Source organism: Platichthys flesus, chromosome 15 (assembly GCF_949316205.1).
Source record: "Platichthys flesus chromosome 15, fPlaFle2.1, whole genome shotgun sequence".
Taxonomy (NCBI): Eukaryota; Metazoa; Chordata; class Actinopteri; order Pleuronectiformes; family Pleuronectidae; genus Platichthys; species Platichthys flesus.
Window position 1 is genome coordinate 556,026 of NC_084959.1, and position 19,275 is coordinate 575,300.

General features: G+C 44.4%; 3 protein-coding genes across 3 annotated transcripts; all 3 read right to left on the reverse strand.

Annotated features, from left to right (window-relative positions):
* Window positions 1-1,289: 1,289 nt before the first annotated feature.
* On the reverse strand, window positions 1,290-2,237 carry LOC133969765 (odorant receptor 131-2-like). Its single transcript, XM_062406454.1, has one exon. The coding sequence runs from the start codon at window positions 2,235-2,237 to the stop codon at window positions 1,290-1,292; it is 948 nt and encodes a 315-aa protein (XP_062262438.1).
* A 1,175-nt stretch (window positions 2,238-3,412) lies between these two features.
* Window positions 3,413-4,381, reverse strand: LOC133969810 (odorant receptor 131-2-like). Its single transcript, XM_062406508.1, has one exon. It carries the CDS (start codon window positions 4,379-4,381, stop codon window positions 3,413-3,415), a length of 969 nt encoding a protein of 322 aa, XP_062262492.1.
* Window positions 4,382-14,220: 9,839 nt separating this feature from the next.
* Window positions 14,221-15,168, reverse strand: LOC133969933 (odorant receptor 131-2-like). Its single transcript, XM_062406667.1, has one exon. The coding sequence runs from the start codon at window positions 15,166-15,168 to the stop codon at window positions 14,221-14,223; it is 948 nt and encodes a 315-aa protein (XP_062262651.1).
* Between the last annotated feature and the right edge of the window lie 4,107 nt (window positions 15,169-19,275).

The window sequence follows — 19,275 nt, forward strand, 5'->3', positions numbered from 1 at the left end:
GTGTTAGCCTCCCGTAACCGGTTCTGAGTCGGCTTGGAAACGCTGGGGGCGAAGGTGTATAAGTCCTGTTTATAAGTTTTGTTCATTAAGCTGCAAGATTTGTTGCTGTTATTTCTTTCAATTGGCTCAGGCACCGAAATGAAGCACCAAAGTTTGCGTTGCATTTCGGTCCGGGTAGGCACCGGTTGTATTGGAACCGGTGCTCAGTACCCAACCCTATTAATGACTGATTGAGTTTATTTACTTTAGCTGCATCTAATTCAAATAAATCTCAACCCTAATAGAAAGAAAGAAATCACTGAACAGTGTAAGTGGTGGAGAATGAATGGACATAGAGGGATAAAACCTTTTAAAAAACAGTGTATGGATGAAACACTTGTTTGAGAAACGTGGAGGTCACGGGGTGGGGGGGTTAGGGTCAATTCTCGGGTCTGAACATGAAAGTAATCCAGATTTAACAACTCAATTTTAAATGGACTGAAAACATGTGACACCATGAAGACCAACACAAAGGTGATATGAAATCATTTTATTTCATGTTGTGGTGATACAGCACAGAACCTTTCTTTAAAGACAATCTGAAACGTTTCTGGAGGAACATTAGACCAGGATGATGCAACTTGAAATGTTAATGCCTCATGAAGTGAACTAGTAAACATAGGATCAGGGTCATATCTGAACCACACCTCCACAATACATCCGTCTGACTCAGCCTTTTTTCTCCCCTCTCTCCATTCTTCTTCCTCTCTCATCACACCCCACCTCCCTTCATCCTCGTTCAGCTTTTTTCCTCCTTCACTCGTCTCTTCCTACTCCTATTCAGTCTGGTGCACACCTATTCTCTTTCTCTGTACCATCTGAGGCCTCTGATCAGCTCGGGTCCATTTTCTGTCTGAACCCGACTGAGCCAGAGAGAAACCTGAGCCTGATGATTCCCCCAATTACAGGCAAAACATCCAGCAGCCCAGCCAGCGGGTCTGAACCAACCTGACGCCGATATCATCTCAAAGGTTCAGTCCTGACTCGGGTGGGAAACAGACAGATGACATCTTTAACCTTCTCCTCCCCTCAATGTTCAACACATCCACTTCCATTAACACCTTTCAATGACAGGTCGCTGTAGCCTGGTCTGGTTGAGACAATCATAATTTTGACAGGATTCTATTCACTAAATAAAAAGAGACAAACTGATGAGACTCAGACTTTCGGCCTGAACTTTACATTAAAGTCAAATGCTGGAAATGTTGGCATTTGACAAGCAGCATGAGTTTAACAAGTGAATACATGTGTCAGGGTGAGACCCGAGGTCTGAGTTTCAGTCCACAGCACAGATGGTACAAGAGCACAGGTCTGATGGTCTTATCTCTGAGCCCATAGATGAGAGAACTCAGACATCTGGGGAGCATGATGACGAGCACGTATAAAGTATTCAGGATGATTATAAGTACTGGCCTTGTCACAACCCTTGCAATGGATCCAACGACAGAGTTGTGTATAGTTGATAAGAGGCTGAGGCCCAGCTGCGCCAGATGCAGCAGCAGCGTGTTACGAGCTTTACGAGCTGAAGCTTTGTCTGCAGACGCTGACCTGGCTGCCACCATCACACCGATGTAGGTGGACGTGATCACTGCAGCCGCTGATACAAACACAAAACAAGTGAAAGCTCTGTCATAATCTTCAGACATCGACCCAAGAAACATGACAAGGCTTCCACAAAAGTCTTTCATTACCAGAGTGTCCAGGTCTTCAAACGGGAAATCTAACAGCAACACAACGTGGACGAGGACGTTCAGTGAACTAATGGCCCAAACCACCATGATGGCCAGTGCTGTGTTTCTGATGGTGATGATGGAGGCATGTCGCATCGGGTGGCACACAGCTACATATCTCTCCAGAGACATCACCACCAGAGTGAGAGGGGAGATTTCATTAGTGATAACAGAGAGCATGACCAGAAGACCACACACAGGATACATCAGCCGTTCGTTACAGACAGACAAAATGTACAATAACTGACTCAGTGTCATCTGTATGGTGTCGGCCAGCAGGAGGTTGAACAGGAGGATGTAACGAGAGGACTCACAAAACACTGCTTTGCTCCTCAGGGTGAACAACATGGTGACATTAATGAAGAGGAAGATGCAGCAGGGCACAGAGGTCACAGTGCCCAGTATCACTCGCTCCCGAAACGCCACACGAGAAGAAGAAGTAATGTTGGTTTGAGCTGTACCTGACATCTCAAAGAAGCACTAACCACATGAAGAGCTAGAGCCTGTTGATGCAGCTGGAAAACAACAGCACAATAAACATCTTCATATGTCCCCTGTATTCTGAGAACAGTTGAAAGAACACAAAGGCTTATCGAGTTGCATCAAAAACCCAAAAGCATTCACATTTCCCTGTGCAGATCATTAGCAGGTCAGTGTGTGTCTGAGTGTGAGCAGCTCTGCTGAGGGAACACGTTCCCACCGTCTGTATATCAGCTGCACAGGAGTTCACATGACTCTGACACGTGACCACGCTGTAAGTGGTCAGAAACAGGACAGTACACAACTGAAGACGCTGTCGGAATATTAAAATGTTAATAATAATATTAAAAAGTACTTTCATTATTAATATTTCTATTCTTTTTTTAATACTTATATTATAAATATGAATATCATTATTATTTATGATGAAATGGCATGTCACTGTTATTGGTTTGTACAAACTCATTTCACTTTGTAATATGTTTCCTTTGTTCCCTCCTTGGAGACCTGCACCTTTCAGAAAACTGCCGCAGTGATCTGAATATAATATCTGCATTTTTCTGAATTCATGCAGCATCTATATCAATTTCAATTTAAATACATTCAGCTATCGAATCTTATATTTTTTGCAAAATATATAAGAGAAAGAAATAAGAGAAAGACAGCATGTGACACTATGCTGTGGATTATTATAATAATATATATTTATGGAGCATTTCAAGCAAAAAAAAAGTTGCAAAATCATTAGAATTAAAAGTTAATATTTAGAAAGCATTTAGGACATAAATATGATAAACATATATATAATATAATATGAACCTGTTTTCAGGACATAGCACATGTAAATTACCACAACAACTCTCTTTGGAGGACGAGACAATCACAAACCATAACTCATCAAACTCAGCGGCTACTTGGTTTTATTTATACTGTGTTTGTATTAAGTAATAAAATACATGACATTATATTAAGATTTGTGTGGATGCCCAGAGTCTGTTGTGAATGCTGTCCATTCAAACGTTCATATTACAGTCAAACAGTCAAACAGCACGAGGTGTTACAACAAGGGGTTTGTTGGTGGAGCTGTGAGACATGAAATAAATTACAAGCTTGTTTTAGTCAGTTTCTTTCTATCAGATGCTAAAACAGTGAATAAGGCCACTTTACGAGGCTGAGACCCTCGTGTTGGTCCGAAGGACTTTGAGTCGACAGCAGAGATAAAACGTGAGAGCAGGTCTGATGGTCTGATCTCTGATGCCATAGATGAGAGAACTCAGACATCTGGGGAAAATAAAAATGCAAACATAAAAAACATTTTGCAGGCGCACAAATACTAATCTTTTTACACGTCTAGAAACAGCTGTGAGGATTGGGTTGTAGACGGTGGAGGAGAGGCTGAGGCCCAGCTGCACCAGATGCAGCAGCAGCGTGTTACGAGCTTTACGAGCTGAAGCTTTGTCTGCAGACGCTGACCTGGCTGCCACCATCACACCGATGTAGGTGGACGTGATCACTGCAGCCGCTAAGACAAACACAAAAGAAACGAAAGCTCTGTCATAATCATCAGACACGGGCCCGAGCAACATAGCAATGTCCGAGCAAAAGTCTTTCATCTGCAGAGTGTCCAGGTCTTCAAACGGGAAATCTAACAGCAACAGAACCCGGACGAGGACGTTCAGTGAACTAATGGCCCAAACCACCATGATGGCCAGTGCTGTGTTTGTGGAGGTGACGATGGAGGTGTGTCGCATCGGGCGGCACACAGCTACATATCTCTCCAGAGACATCACCACCAGAGTGAGAGGGGAGACTTCGTTTGTGAGCTTAGTGAGCATGACCAGAAGACCACACACAGGATACAACAGCCGTGTTCTACAGACAGCGATTATATACATTAACTGACTCAGTGTCATCTGCATGGTGTCGGCCAGCAGGAGGTTGAACAGGAGGATGTAACGAGAGGACTCACAAAACACTGCTTTGCTCCTCAGGGTGAACAACATGGTGACATTAATGAAGAGGAAGATGCAGCAGGGCACAGAGGTCACAGTGGAGAACAGCAGTCTCTCCAGTAAACTCTGATACTGGTCTCCAGCTGTGACATTGGTCAGAGAGAGATTTGCACTCAACATTTTACTCCAGCATCACATGAACCTGTTAATCAATGAAGCAGTAACACACATTTCTTCTCGCTCGTATTCCCACAACAGTAACGAGGGGCTGTCAGTGGAGACGCCTGGTTGAGGCTCCTCTGGTTTCCATGTGAGCAGAGCTTGTCTGCAGCGTCCTTCTGTCCTCACACGGTATATGAACCCTCACATCACGTGACACCAGCAGCTGGCTGACACCTTCTGCATCATCTCTGCACTGTTCTCCAGCATCATGGTCATGTGATGTCTTAGAGGAACGTCTATCTCTCTGGTGAATGATGGAAGAGGGCATTCAATTCACAATGAGCATGTCCCTTTAGATCACAAAGACATGGACATCCAGTCAGTCCTCAAGGTCTCTGTGCCAATGTCTTCAAATAAAGATGGACTACAGGACAGCTTCCAAACGTGAGAAGCATCTGTATCAACACATCAGACTCACAAACCACAACGCGCCACGTATCTTCAGACACTCACTGGTGTGTATAAAGTTACGAGTGTCCAAACCCGTGTGCAGGGGCGTCGTTAGCCCTGGGCGTCCGGGGCTTTAGCCCCGGATGTTTTATGAATAGCCCCGGATTAATTTCGCATCAATTTTTTTTTTTTTTTTTTTTTTTAATTTTTTTTTTTTTTTTTTAATTATAGCCCCGCGATAACATTCGCTGATTATAAAGCAAACGTTTTTCCAAAGCAGTCATGTATGTTTTAGAAAATTTAGATGAATTGCTCCAGTTTCTCCCCTGGCCATAGAACGGGCAGCATATCCACATTGCGTTGGCATAGATAGCAACCATCTCTAAGTGAGGAAAGCTGTAAAAGTTGTATGCTAATTTGCGGTGAAATACCATACTGTATCTGATGATGCTATAACAAACCAAGCCAGGTAAGGCAAGATAAGCTAGGACGGATGCTCTCTTTTTTAGCAACTGATTAAGTAAAAGACAAAAAAGCAGAGAGACATGACAACCACCGTTATGTATCTATTCCAATGTACCTTTTGTCTCTTGGATGTTTATTAAAGACAAACTGTTCGATAAAGCTGCCAATATATATATTTTTTTAAACACGGTTTATCACAATAAGGGGAGAATAGTTGGCACAGCCTGTACCCTGTATATGTACACCACCACACCCAATGGTCTGCATCAAATCAGCAGGCATTTGAGGACTGACATTTTTATTTTAACTATTCTACTGCACCAGATTGATGGATTTAACTAACTGACGTGCAAAATTTTCTCCGGGGGGGCAACCCCCGGACCACCCTTAGTCAATGTTCGCCCCTGGGCTAAGCCCCCGATGTCTCATGATCCTAACAACACCCCTGCCCGTGTGTTCAGCTATGAGCGCCTCTCATTGGCTGAGGCCTCCTGGCTGTCAGGTCAAAGTTATTCCACAGATGATATAAACCTAAACTCAGGCATCACCAGGGGTGCCTTCTGGAACAAGTCACACATACAAGGAGCCTTTGGGTCGATTCATAGCATAGCATAGCATAGCATAGCATAGCATAGCATAGCATAGCATAGCATAGCATAGCAAAGCATAGCATACCTTGCCTTAACTTGATGATTATATACAATCCACATTACATTCCAACACTTGACTGCTGAGATGATCGAGCATCAGGTCTCACCACTGAGCTACAGTCAGTTAGCTTCTCCTGCTAGCATCCCCTTCCTCAGCATCGTAGCTCAGCTAGAGAAGGATCAAGCCTCTGTCCGAGCAGCTTTATCGGAGACGGGCAGATCTGGAGCTGCCCTTAGAGGCTCTCAGACAGAGAGAGGTTTGATTCCTGGTCCCATTTTAGTTTCCCTGTACCTGCTCCCAATAGAAAACGTCATCGGCCATGTTAATGGGATATCGTATCATTGCGATGCCGATGATTTCAGTAACCGACAATGTCAGCTGCTCAGTGTGTAACTGTGGTGCGGCTGTGGCTGAGGGGGTAGAGCGGTCGTCCTCCAACCAGAAGTTCGGTGGTCCGATCCTCAGTCTTCCCCATCGGCCTGCCCAAGTGCCCTTTGGCAAGATACTCAACCCCTAAAACGGCTTAATGACCTGTGATGGAACTGCCATCAGAGAAATGATGTCATCGAACTTCCTTCAGGTAAATTCAAATACAACAGAAAAAATACTTTTCAGTCGCCCGGCAACCAGTTTGAAAACAACAGGTGTCACATTCGTTCCAAACAGAATTTTAAATCACGTTGACGAAATCATTAAACCTGATACTTCCATCTATGAAATAGTTCCTAAATGAAATCTGTCTTTTCCCGTCTGGACGCCTGTAGTGTACTTTATACATGAGTCCCCCCTCAGTGAACCACGGCTGTGTGAAGTATCTTTCACCTCATGCACCAGGGAGGAAACGCTAAGCTGATCCTCTCTGTTGCAGCCAAACTTTCAACTTAGAAAAACACTTTCATTCTTTATAAGTTAATGAAACTTTTAACGTCTCAGATTTACAAGTTTTGGATTCAGACCTTGAAGACTGAAGTTAAGTTTTCTCTGTTTGCTGAAGACTTTGTTTGTGCTTGTTCAACTTCGATCCCCTCTGATGATCACCCAGAGGAATCATTAATCATGTCAATAGTTACTGAAAGAATGAGGTTTTGAATATTTAATGTGTCTAAATGAGATATCTGGGGAAAGGTCTATGAGGGATTTCTCTGTGTGACACCCCTGAGTGTTTACAGCTGACAAACAACATTACAACCTGTGAGCTGAGGAAACTTCTCCCTTAATGAGCAGAGACTTTAGATTCTCTACTGAACTCTGTGTAAAGTGTATTTGACTTTCTTGAAGCACTCTACAAATAAAATGTATTATTATTATAATAATTATGATAAAAAGTTCTGATTCATGGACGACCTGCTCGATCCCAGACAACAACATAAATCAGATTAACAATTTAAGATTATTAGCATTAAAGTGGTTCCACTACTTGGAACGAACTAAAAAATAATTTGTACTGAACGTAGAAAGCTTATCCTTCATCAACATTTAGGTAAATAGAGTTAAGGGATTGGTAGATAGTTGAATCGGGATCAGGGCCAAAGAATTTAGATGGAGATTCCAACAAGGACAAACCACGTAAATGTCACTACTGACAAAAGATTTCATAAAGGAAGCAAAAGATTCTCTGGTTCATTTAATAAAGGTCGATTAACTCTTAAGGCCGGTGCATGCTTCTGCGTTTTCAGGGACAAGCAAGAGCCCCTCGCGTGCGTCGCCCAATTTTTAGCTGGGTCTTAGCTAACATTAGCTAACATAACCAAAGTTATGGAACTAACAGGAACACTTGACTTAACTTGCTGCTACTGTTTGTACTTTGTACCTCAGTTACTACAGATGACGTTTATTTGTGTACTTGTAAAAGAAGAATAAACAACTGATGTTAGTTGAGAGCTCAACAAACTGCAAATGAAGAAAACAACTCACAACACAACATGCTGTAAATAGCAATGAATCCAGGGAAGTGATGAACCGGCTGTGGTTCAATGTTTTGTGAAGTTCCATCACCAGAGCAGCAGAGTTCAGTAACTTCCCATTGAACCACAGCCGGTTCATGGAGCCTTCCTGCAGTGGGATGTGTGCTCACTTTGTTTAAAATAGGTGTTCCTAATAAACTGACAACTGCAGATGTGAAATATGTAAATGATAGATGTATCTACTGTCTTTCTATTTTTCTGTTAAATGATGTCTTCAGACCAAAATGAACATCTGATCTTAAAAGCGAGCTAGCTCTTAAGCTAACTCAACTTTCAACAACTTCCAGGCGCTTTTTCCGGAAAACAATATGGCGGCGACCAGCAAGAATACCAACCAATCACAGCGTTCCATCTGTTCCTCTTTTAAAACAAGTCGGCACAGGTGAACTAGGTCATAACTGTTAACAAGCACTAACTAGTATTTATACCTTAATCATTATAAACCATTGTTCATCACCATGAACCTTCTCCAGTTCATCACTGACCTTAAAACACTTATTGGATGTGGTAGAGGTTTAAATTATCTTATTAAATATTCACAAATTTACACATACAAAATTATAACTGAGAAACTTTCTTTTAGCAAATTTTTACAAACATTTGTAAATTTGACATCTACAGATGCTGATGTCATTGAACCAAAGTCATTGGACCTGCAGCGGAGGCGGCCATCGCGGCGCTCGGCAGCAGGGTGGACTCCCGGTGTCGCAGCTTCAGGGACTGCAAACCTCTGCTCATCCACAACTCGTCAGGGACGGCCTACAGGGAGTTCCGCAGGGCGCCTGTTCAGGTGAGGAGGAGTTGTGGTTCAGGTTTACGGGGGGGGGGGGGACTAGTGAGCATCTAAAGAGGAAACAGTTGAAACTGTGTCCATGACGTCACGTTCCCAGAATGACCCTAATGGTGTCTGTGACATTTTGTCTGTAGCGCCCCCTGCAGACTGATACTGTTGCAACAGCAGTAAAGCAGATGTTAGCATGCTAACCAGCTACACAAGACTACATGTGGCTGTTAGCGCTGTGCTCAGCGGCGCCCTCTGCTGACACCGCTGATTTACATTGACTGATAATTGAAATGCGTCTGTCTCCTCTTGTCAGTCGCCGATGGACGAGCCGGTGGTTCTGACGGATGAAGTGATCTTCCCTCTCACCGTCTCTCTGGACAAACTTCCTGTCAGCACGCTGAAGGTCAAGGTCAGAACGTCACCGTCGGCTCTAGAATCCATCTTGTTTGGAGAGAGGCCGAGACTCAGGAGTGATTCATGTCTGTTTGGTAACGACTCTCAAGAGAGAACGACACAAATTAAGATGTACATAATGTATACATAATGAAGCTTACATATTTATATATCTATTGTTGGGCAAGAGTCCCTACAGAACTAACCATGTGGTAGGATCCACACACAATGGGTCGTAAAAGCGTGGCCTTTGAGCCAAGATGAAGCCAGCTAAAGTCTCCCTCTAAGATCCAGCATGGAGATTGTATCTTCTGGTGTTAACTTAATCCCTGGGGTCTCCCCAGAAACCCCTGCTCTGCTCCTGGCCCCTCCCACTCTCCTTTGACCTCTGACACTCAATTGGCTAAAAGCCAGCATCATCCCATGACCAGCACCTCAAGGAGGCAGGACCTCTCAGGTAGAACAAAACCACTGAGACATCAATAATCGCTGCCATTTTTACCCTGCTCTGAAGACATCACGAGGCCCCTTAGGGGCCTCCCAGCTGTTTTAGTTGCTAAAGGGGGTAACCTTAACTTCTAGTTTATCAGCCATTTTTCCCTGCTCTGAAGACGTCAACAGACCCCTCCGGGTCTTTCCAGATGATTTAGTTGCTAAATGGGGCAACCAGAGTTATTTTCTTTCATTTCTTTCATTGTCTTTTATCTCAGTCGACGTTTTTATTTTCAAAAGGACTTTTGCTGTTTTAACTTGAAAAGACCAAACAGGAAATTGCACAAAGCAGAGACAAAGAATTCCCTTTGTCTGAAAATCCCTTTGTGTAATTCAGGTGACGACCACCAGTGTGAGCTCCGGCCACATGGTGTCATTAACATAGACTCCATTTTGAAGAACGCAAGTTAAACCACCATTTTGAGTCTATTATTGCCACGCCTCCTCTCTCACTCTCCTCCCATTCTGGCTCTAAATTCATAACGGCTCCGCCATCTTGTTTTGTAGTCAATTCGCCATTTTGAGAGTTTTTAGGCCTTGGTTCCACGAATCATGATCGGCCGCCATCTTAGAGGTGACGTGACTTCGTCATCGCCACGCCCCCCTTCTTTTTCTCTCTCTCTCTCTCTCTCGCTCTCTCACACACACACACACACAGACACAGAGACACATTGATAGACACGGACAGATACACACACACAGAAACACATAGATGAATACATGTGTTTTCTAAATTGTGATAAGCGGCTGCTGTTGTTATCTTTGAAATATGGGAGTTTGTTAAAATGATGAATCATTAAATAACACTAACTGTATTTCACATGCACACACATAGACACACACACACAGAGAGACACTTTGACACAGACACACACGCATACCATGACAGACATAAATAGGTAGACCGCCGGTTTTACATGTACTTTCTGAATTGTGATAAGTGCTGCTGCTGTGTTTATCTTTGAAATATCGGAGTTTGTTAAAATGATGAAACATTAAATAACACTAACTTTATTTCCCCTTTTTAATAAATGCTTTTGTAATTAAAGTATCTGTAGTCTGTGATTATTTGTGCATATGTATGTGATTGCAGCTGGATTATGATTGCCTGTGCTCGAACTTAGAAGCCTTCACTGTTAATTAAATAATTATTAATATTAAATATTGAGATTATTGATTTGACATTTATCATTATGAGACTGATATTTAAAGATTGAATTGTTGGTCCCTGTAACCAGGGTGGTGCCCCTCGACAATAAGCAATGATTACAGATTTGTATTATTCTTAATTGATAATTTTATTGTTTTCATTAATTATTTTAACTATTATTAATGGATAACCGTATCATTTCTAATTAAATGTGTTAATGTTCTTAATTAATAGCTTTATCATTTTTGATTATTTTTAATAAATAATTGTTAATTTAATAATCATATTTCATGATTATTAATAATAAGCCAACGTCAATTCTACTCCTACTATTGCACAACACTATATATATATATCGTACGAACGCTGAGGACGTTATGTGGAGTCAGAGTACGTGCAGAAGTTTGATTCATGTCCCATCTGCTAACGCAGAGGAGGCCTGTAACTTTTACTGCAGCCAGCCACCAGGGGGAGATAGAGAGGCTTTGGCCTCACTGTAGAGGAGCCTTCATGTCGTCATTTTCACAATTTTATGGCGATGATATTTATGTTTGTGTAATCTGGTGCAGTTCTGAATAAAAATCTTGATCTAGTGAATTTAAATGTGGTTTCATAAAGAGCCTGTCGGGCCTTGGCAGAGGACTGGTACATCCTCAGTTCTCATCATTTCTACCAATAATGTTAAAATTTTACTTTGAAATTTAGCTTTTCATCAAAACTAAAAACAAGTGTATTAAAGGATTTAGCTCATGGAACTATCCAGGGCCGGATCCCGTGCATCCTGTTCCCCTTGGCTGTGCACCTTCACTGTGGACACAAGCTTTTGCTTTGATTCATTAGACCAGTCATTTTCAACCAGCGTGAGATATCGTCAGGTGTTCCGTGGGAAATTATCTAACATCTAGTGTTGCACCAATGTATAGGCCGAACATCGGTAGCGGCCGATATTCGACTCGTTTAACGACATCGGCAAATCTGTATAAATTTCACTTTCACCGATATCATCGGCCGATGTTCGGCCGCGTCTGGGCACGTGCCACGGCTGGGGGAGCAGTCGCCCCGTCGTCCTCCTCTCTAGCTGCCGGAGGCTCGTTGTGTGGCCGCCTCAACGTTTTTTTGGGGGGGAGGTCGTCACAGCGTTGTTGGTGCGGGTGCCTTTCTCTTTCCACTTGGACCGCGGGGTGGTGTCTGTCGCCGGTGCAGAAGGCTGGCCGTTGGAGGGGACCAGGTACAGCTGTCGGCGGGGGCGACTCTGGACACTTGTCGGGGGTCCTCTGCTCGGGCTCACTGGGTAATGTCGGGGGTTGCTGGCTCCATGTCAGCTGCTCGCTTCTGGTGGACCTGTCTGTGTTTGTTTACGGTTAGCAGCAGCCGCCTGACTGATCTCCCCAAGGCCAGGGGAGCGTTGACAGTGCGTGTCTCGTGTCGCAGTGAGTGTCTTCAACAAAAAAAGCTGTTGTTTTGTTTCGGTAATTGACGGTGACATGTAAGCTAGGTGGCGTTATCCTCATAGCAATCAGTGCCAGGCTTGCCAGCCGGTGTCTGCGGCAGCGGCAGCGGGCAGACAGCTGCTCGGTGGCGGCTCACTGCGAGGCTGGCGATGCTCGCGCTGACTTCACACACCTGAGAGCCGGACACGTCTCACTGGCTCAGGGTTCCCCACGTCTGCAGGGTATGTCTCATTTTCATCATTGATCATTGTCGATCTGTGACAAATCTCCAGCCTGTGTGTCCCCTGTGTGTGTCCCGCTTCGGTTAGCAGCAGCGGGCTAACGCTACTTTGCTGTTAGTTTGTGTCTAAAGTTGCAGCACTTCCTGGAATGGCTGCTTGTGAACGTATTTACAGCAGTATTGCATGTGGAACCCCGGCTGGGAAGCATCGGACTGGGAGGTGGGGGGAGAGATCCCATTTTGGGTCTGGAGTGGAGGAACAATGCTCTCGGAGTCGTAGCCGGATTGAATAAATGGACTACACTAGGCAGACTGTATTTTTTGGGCCCCCCTCCATTGATGTTATTTATGAATTGAAATCTGAAACTTACCCAAAAAGCATGCTAACCACGCTAGCAAGCAGTCAACGGCTGAATATTTGTTAAATTGCTTTGCAAATAAATGCTTTGCTACCTGTTAAAGGCCAAATCCTTTAATGTAATGATTTTTCCATTTAATTTATATTAGTTCACAAAAACACTCCATCTGGTCCTGGCCCGGCCCCTCTGTTAAATTTTAGAACCCATTGTGGCCCGCGAGTCAAAAAGTTTGCCCACCCCTGAACTATACGCTAGAGTGCGTCGAATGGGATCTACATGGCATAGCCACGCTAGCTTCAGTATGTGTGTGTCGCCCCGGTAGAAGCAGCAGGTATAAATACAAAACAGCTGTTTGTGGGGAGCTAACACTAGCTTGCTGCTAGTTTGTGTTTAAAGTTGCTGCACTTTCTGGAATGGTTGCTTGTGCACGTATTTACAGCAGTATTGCAGGGATATGTGGCACACCACCCGGGAAGTATCGGACCGGGAGGTGGGGGGGGGATCCCATTTCGGGTCCAGTGTGGAGAAACAATGCTCTCGGAGGCTAAACCGAGTCTTAGCTTCTGTTTGTGTGTGTTGCCCCGGTTGAAATAGAAATAAATAGAAAACAGTTTTTTTTGGGTAGCTTAAAAAAAGGACAGATTTAACAACTCAATTTTAAATGGACTGAAAACATGTGACACCATGAAGACCAACACAAAGGTGATATGAAATCATTTTATTTCATGTTGTGGTGATACAGCACAGAACCTTTCTTTAAAGACAATCTGAAACGTTTCTGGAGGAACATTAGACCAGGATGATGCAACTTGAAATGTTAATGCCTAACGAAGTGAACTAGTAAACCTAGGATCAGGGTCATATCTGAACCACACCTCCACAATACATCCGTCTGACTCAGCCTTTTTTCTCCCCTCTCTCCATTCTTCTTCCTCTCTCATCACACCCCACCTCCCTTCATCCTCGTTCAGCTTTTTTCCTCCTTCACTCGTCTCTTCCTACTCCTATTCAGTCTGGTGCACACCTATTCTCATTCTCTGTACCATCTGAGGCCTCTGATCAGCTCGGGTCCATTTTCTGTCTGAACCCGACTGAGCCAGAGAGAAACCTGAGCCTGATGATTCCCCCAATTACAGGCAAAACATCCAGCAGCCCAGCCAGCGGGTCTGAACCAACCTGACGCCGATATCATCTCAAAGGTTCAGTCCTGACTCGGGTGGGAAACAGACAGATGACATCTTTAACCTTCACCTCCCCTCAATGTTCAACACATCCACTTCCATTAACACCTTTCAATGACAGGTCGCTGTAGCCTGGTCTGGTTGAGACAATCATAATTTTGACAGGATTCTATTCACTAAATAAAAAGAGACAAACTGATGAGACTCAGACTTTCGGCCTGAACTTTACATTAAAGTCAAATGCTGGAAATGTTGGCATTTGACAAGCAGCATGAGTTTAACAAGTGAATACATGTGTCAGGGTGAGACCCGAGGTCTGAGTTTCAGTCCACAGCACAGATGGTAGAAGAGCACAGGTCTGATGGTCTTATCTCTGAGCCCATAGATGAGAGAACTCAGACATCTGGGGAGCATGATGACGAGCACGTATAAAGTATTCAGGATGATTATAAGTACTGGCCTTGTCACAACCCTTGCAATGGATCCAACGACAGAGTTGTGTATAGTTGATAAGAGGCTGAGGCCCAGCTGCGCCAGATGCAGCAGCAGCGTGTTACGAGCTTTACGAGCTGAAGCTTTGTCTGCAGACGCTGACCTGGCTGCCACCATCACACCGATGTAGGTGGACGTGATCACTGCAGCCGCTGATACAAACACAAAACAAGTGAAAGCTCTGTCATAATCTTCAGACATCGACCCAAGAAACATGACAAGGCTTCCACAAAAGTCTTTCATTACCAGAGTGTCCAGGTCTTCAAACGGGAAATCTAACAGCAACACAACGTGGACGAGGACGTTCAGTGAACTAATGGCCCAAACCACCATGATGGCCAGTGCTGTGTTTCTGATGGTGATGATGGAGGTGTGTCGCAGCGGGTGGCACACAGCTACATATCTCTCCAGAGACATCACCACCAGAGTGAGAGGGGAGATTTCATTAGTGATAACAGAGAGCATGACCAGAAGACCACACACAGGATACATCAGCCGTTCGTTACAGACAGACAAAATGTACAATAACTGACTCAGTGTCATCTGTATGGTGTCGGCCAGCAGGAGGTTGAACAGGAGGATGTAACGAGAGGACTCACAAAACACTGCTTTGCTCCTCAGGGTGAACAACATGGTGACATTAATGAAGAGGAAGATGCAGCAGGGCACAGAGGTCACAGTGCCCAGTATCACTCGCTCCCGAAACGCCACACGAGAAGAAGAAGTAATGTTGGTTTGAGCTGTACCTGACATCTCAAAGAAGCACTAACCACATGAAGAGCTAGAGCCTGTTGATGCAGCTGGAAAACTACAGCACAATAAACATCTTCATATGTCCCCTGTATTCTGAGAACAGTTGAAAGAACACAAAGGCTTATCGAGTTGCATCAAAAACCCAAAAGCATTCACATTTCCCTGTGCAGATCATTAGCAGGTCAGTGTGTGTCTGAGTGTGAGCAGATCTGCTGAGGGAACACGTTCCCACCGTCTGTATATCAGCTGCACAGGAGTTCACATGACTCTGACACGTGACCACGCTGTAAGTGGTCAGAAACAGGACAGTACACAACTGAAGATGCTGTGGGAATATTACATCGTAATAATATGATAACTGTCCCCTTGAGGTCTCTGCCGGGTCTGAGACAGAGAACTGGCTCCACGGAGGATCTCATGATGCAAGCTGCTGAGTCCGACATGGAACAGTCACAACTTGAATGAAGAGAGACGCTTGGAGGCGTCCGTGTAAACACGCTCAAACAATGTGATCCCAACACTCGGTTCACGTGGAAGCAGCTGAGCTCCAAATAGCTTTGTTGTAGTAAGTTAATGTCGTATATTTGGTACAGTAAAACATTTTGGCATGTGTTTAAAACATAATGACAGGCTTACATTTATGATGCCTGCCTTCTGGACTCTCAGACATTCTCAGAGAGTCCTCCAGATGTTCTAGAAGTTCTCTACCTTTTTGGAAGGACCCTTGACTTAGGGAATGACCTCTGACCAGCTAATGGATGGGTGTAGAAGGAATGTTCTTGACCAATGTGTTTTCATCTTCAGGTACAAAAACCTTCTTTAGGCAGAAGGCCCCATGTGGGACGGCATGTTACCTCAAGTCATGGGCGGAACAAACCTCCCTAAATATTGCGTGCTCGACCCCTGCGAGTCAGATTTCACTATTTGGCCTGTGTGATTTCTCCGGGTATACCATGGTGCCCTTCTGGCCTGTGATTCTTCTGTGTAATAAACATATTATACAAACAAGAACAGGGTCCGCTGAGATTCCTTCATCATCAACAACTTCTACAACATCATCAACCTCTAGGCTCCATAGAATATACCACATTAACAAGAAAGATGGAATGATCCAGACGTGATGATCTCAGTGTCTTTAAAAGTTGGATGAAATAATAGTTCATAATGAAAGTTAAAACATACAAGCTCCCCCCACCCGCAACCAGCTTCCCATTTTTTAACATAACATATTGTAGCGTCCCTCTTACGACAACATGGAACTTCTTCTTTGTTTCGTAACTTTTATTATAGTTCACACAAACATGTCAACTACAAATTCTTACTGCGTCACTTCACCCCCAACAACTCTTCACTTCCTGATTGGCCCCGATCCCCAACAAAACCGAGCCAATGAGAACCTGACATCCCCAAACAACCCCACCCTATTGGTCCAAACAGTCACATGTCCCACCCCGACCCCTTCACTGATCCTCAGGATATCAGAACGCTCCTTCAACACAGTGTTCTACTGAACAAACATCAAAACCAAACATAAACATAAACCCAGTCCGTTACAATATAATAACTTCTTGTGTAAGAGGACATGAAAAAGTGTGGATCCTGACAAATACAAAATTTGTTGTCATTTCTGAAAGAACATTAATGGAATACAATGTGACTGAGGCACAGAAAAACATTTAGGACATAAATTTGATAAACATACATAATTATATAAATATAATATGAACCTGTTTTCACGACATATCATATGTAATATACCACAACAACTCTCTTTGGAGGAAAAAAACAGAATTGACGTCATAGTCGGTCTTCATGGCATAGCCCCCCCCCCCCCCCCCCCCCCTGGAGGCGGAGATCTGGTGGAGGAGGAGACCGGGTTACGTTATGAGCCATAGCACGGGTGTTACCTGGGAAGCTAGCCGAGGGGGGACACTAACCAGCCGGTGAGCGGGGTGAGAGGCGGAGATCTGGCCGAGAAGCAGAGCCTGCGGTCGGGGTAAGTCACGAGCCCAAGGTCTGTGTGAGGGGTTCCGGGAGTGAGGGCGTGACGACAACCGGACTGAGACGTTGAGAACCGTCAAATCGAACTAGCTCTCAGCTGCTTACTGGTCTCTCATCGGGGCTTGAAAGTACAGTAGCGCATATTTTAAATGTAGATATGTGTGTATACAGTGTGTACTGAGTGAGAGGGGAGACTTCGTTTGTGATAGTAGAGAGCATGACCAGAAGACCACACACAGGATACAACAGCCGTGTTCTACAGACAGCGATTATATACATTAACTGACTCAGTGTCATCTGCATGGTGTCGGCCAGCAGGAGGTTGAACAGGAGGATGTAACGAGAGGACTCACAAAACACTGCTTTGCTCCTCAGGGTGAACAACATGGTGACATTAATGAAGAGGAAGATGCAGCAGGGCACAGAGGTCACAGTGGAGAACAGCAGTCTCTCCAGTAAACTCTGATACTGGTCTCCAGCTGTGACATTGGTCAGAGAGAGATTTGCACTCAACATTTTACTCCAGCATCACATGAACCTGTTAATCAATGAAGCAGTAACACACATTTCTTCTCGCTCGTATTCCCACAACAGTAACGAGGGGCTGTCAGTGGAGAGACCTGGTCGAGGCTCCTCTGGTTTCCATGTGAGCAGAGCTTGTCTGCAGCGTCCTTCTGTCCTCACACGGTATATGAACCCTCACATCACGTGACACCAGCAGCTGGCTGACACCTTCTGCATCATCTCTGCACTGTTCTCCAGCATCATGGTCATGTGATGTCTTAGAGGAACGTCTATCTCTCTGGTGAATGATGGAAGAGGGCATTCAATTCACAATGAGCATGTCCCTTTAGATCACAAAGACATGGACATTCAGTCACTCCTCAAGGTCTCTGTGCCAATAACTTCAAATAAAGATGGACTACAGGACAGCTTCCAAACGTGAGAAGCATCTGGATTGTAATGGAATATTTAATTACATTTCACAGCAAAGACAATTATCAATTCTGGTTCATACAATTCTACCTCGCTGTGGCTAGGGACCAGAGCACCCTGTCACTTAGTCAGACAAGGGTCACTGGCCCAGAACAATGGAATCACATTTGATTTATACTAAATAAGCCCCTCCTTTCATGGAGGTAGAATGTTTATCCAATCAGCTCTCTGCGTGTTGTCTTCAGGCTTAGACTCAGTGAACCCCTGGCTCTGCTGGATGACCCTGTACATAGGTGTGTCTCCACAGAGGCACAGAGGAATCTCCAACGAATACACATCTGAGTCTGCCAAGCTGACCCCCACATGTTTTCAGTCTTAAACACACAGGAACACATCAGAATAATATTTCCTTCTATAACTGTCAATCCTTGCATGAAACTTGACTAAATATAAAATCTCCCATCACAGGATCAACACATCAGACTCACAAACCACAACGCGCCACGTATCTTCAGACACTCACTGGTGTGTATAAAGTTAAGAGTGTCCAAACCCGTGTGTTCAGCTATGAGCGCCTCTCATTGGCTGAGGCCTCCTGGCTGTCAGGTCAAAGTTATTCCACAGATGATATAAACCTAAACTCAGGCATCACCAGGGGTGCCTTCTGGAACAAGTCCCACATACAAGGAGCCTTTGGGTCGATTCATAGCATAGCATATTATAGCATAGCATAGCATAGCATAGCATAGCATAGCATAGCATAGCATAGCATAGCATAGCATAGCATACTTGCCTTAACTTGATGATTATAAACAATCCACATTACATTCCAACACTTGACTGCTGAGATGATCGAGCATCAGGTCTCACCACTGAGCTACAGTCAGTTAGCTTCTCTTGCTAGCATCCCCTTCCTCAGCATCGTAGCTCAGCTAGAGAAGCATCAAGCCTCTGTCCGAGCAGCTTTATCGGAGACGGGCAGATCTGGAGCTGCCCTTAGAGGCTCTCAGACAGAGAGAGGTTCGATTCCTGGTCCCATTTTAGTTTCCCTGTACCTACTCCCAATAGAAAACGTCATCGGCCATGTTAATGGGATATCGTATCATTGCGATGCCGATGATTTCAGTAACCGACAATGTCAGCTGCTCAGTGTGTAACTGTGGTGCGGCT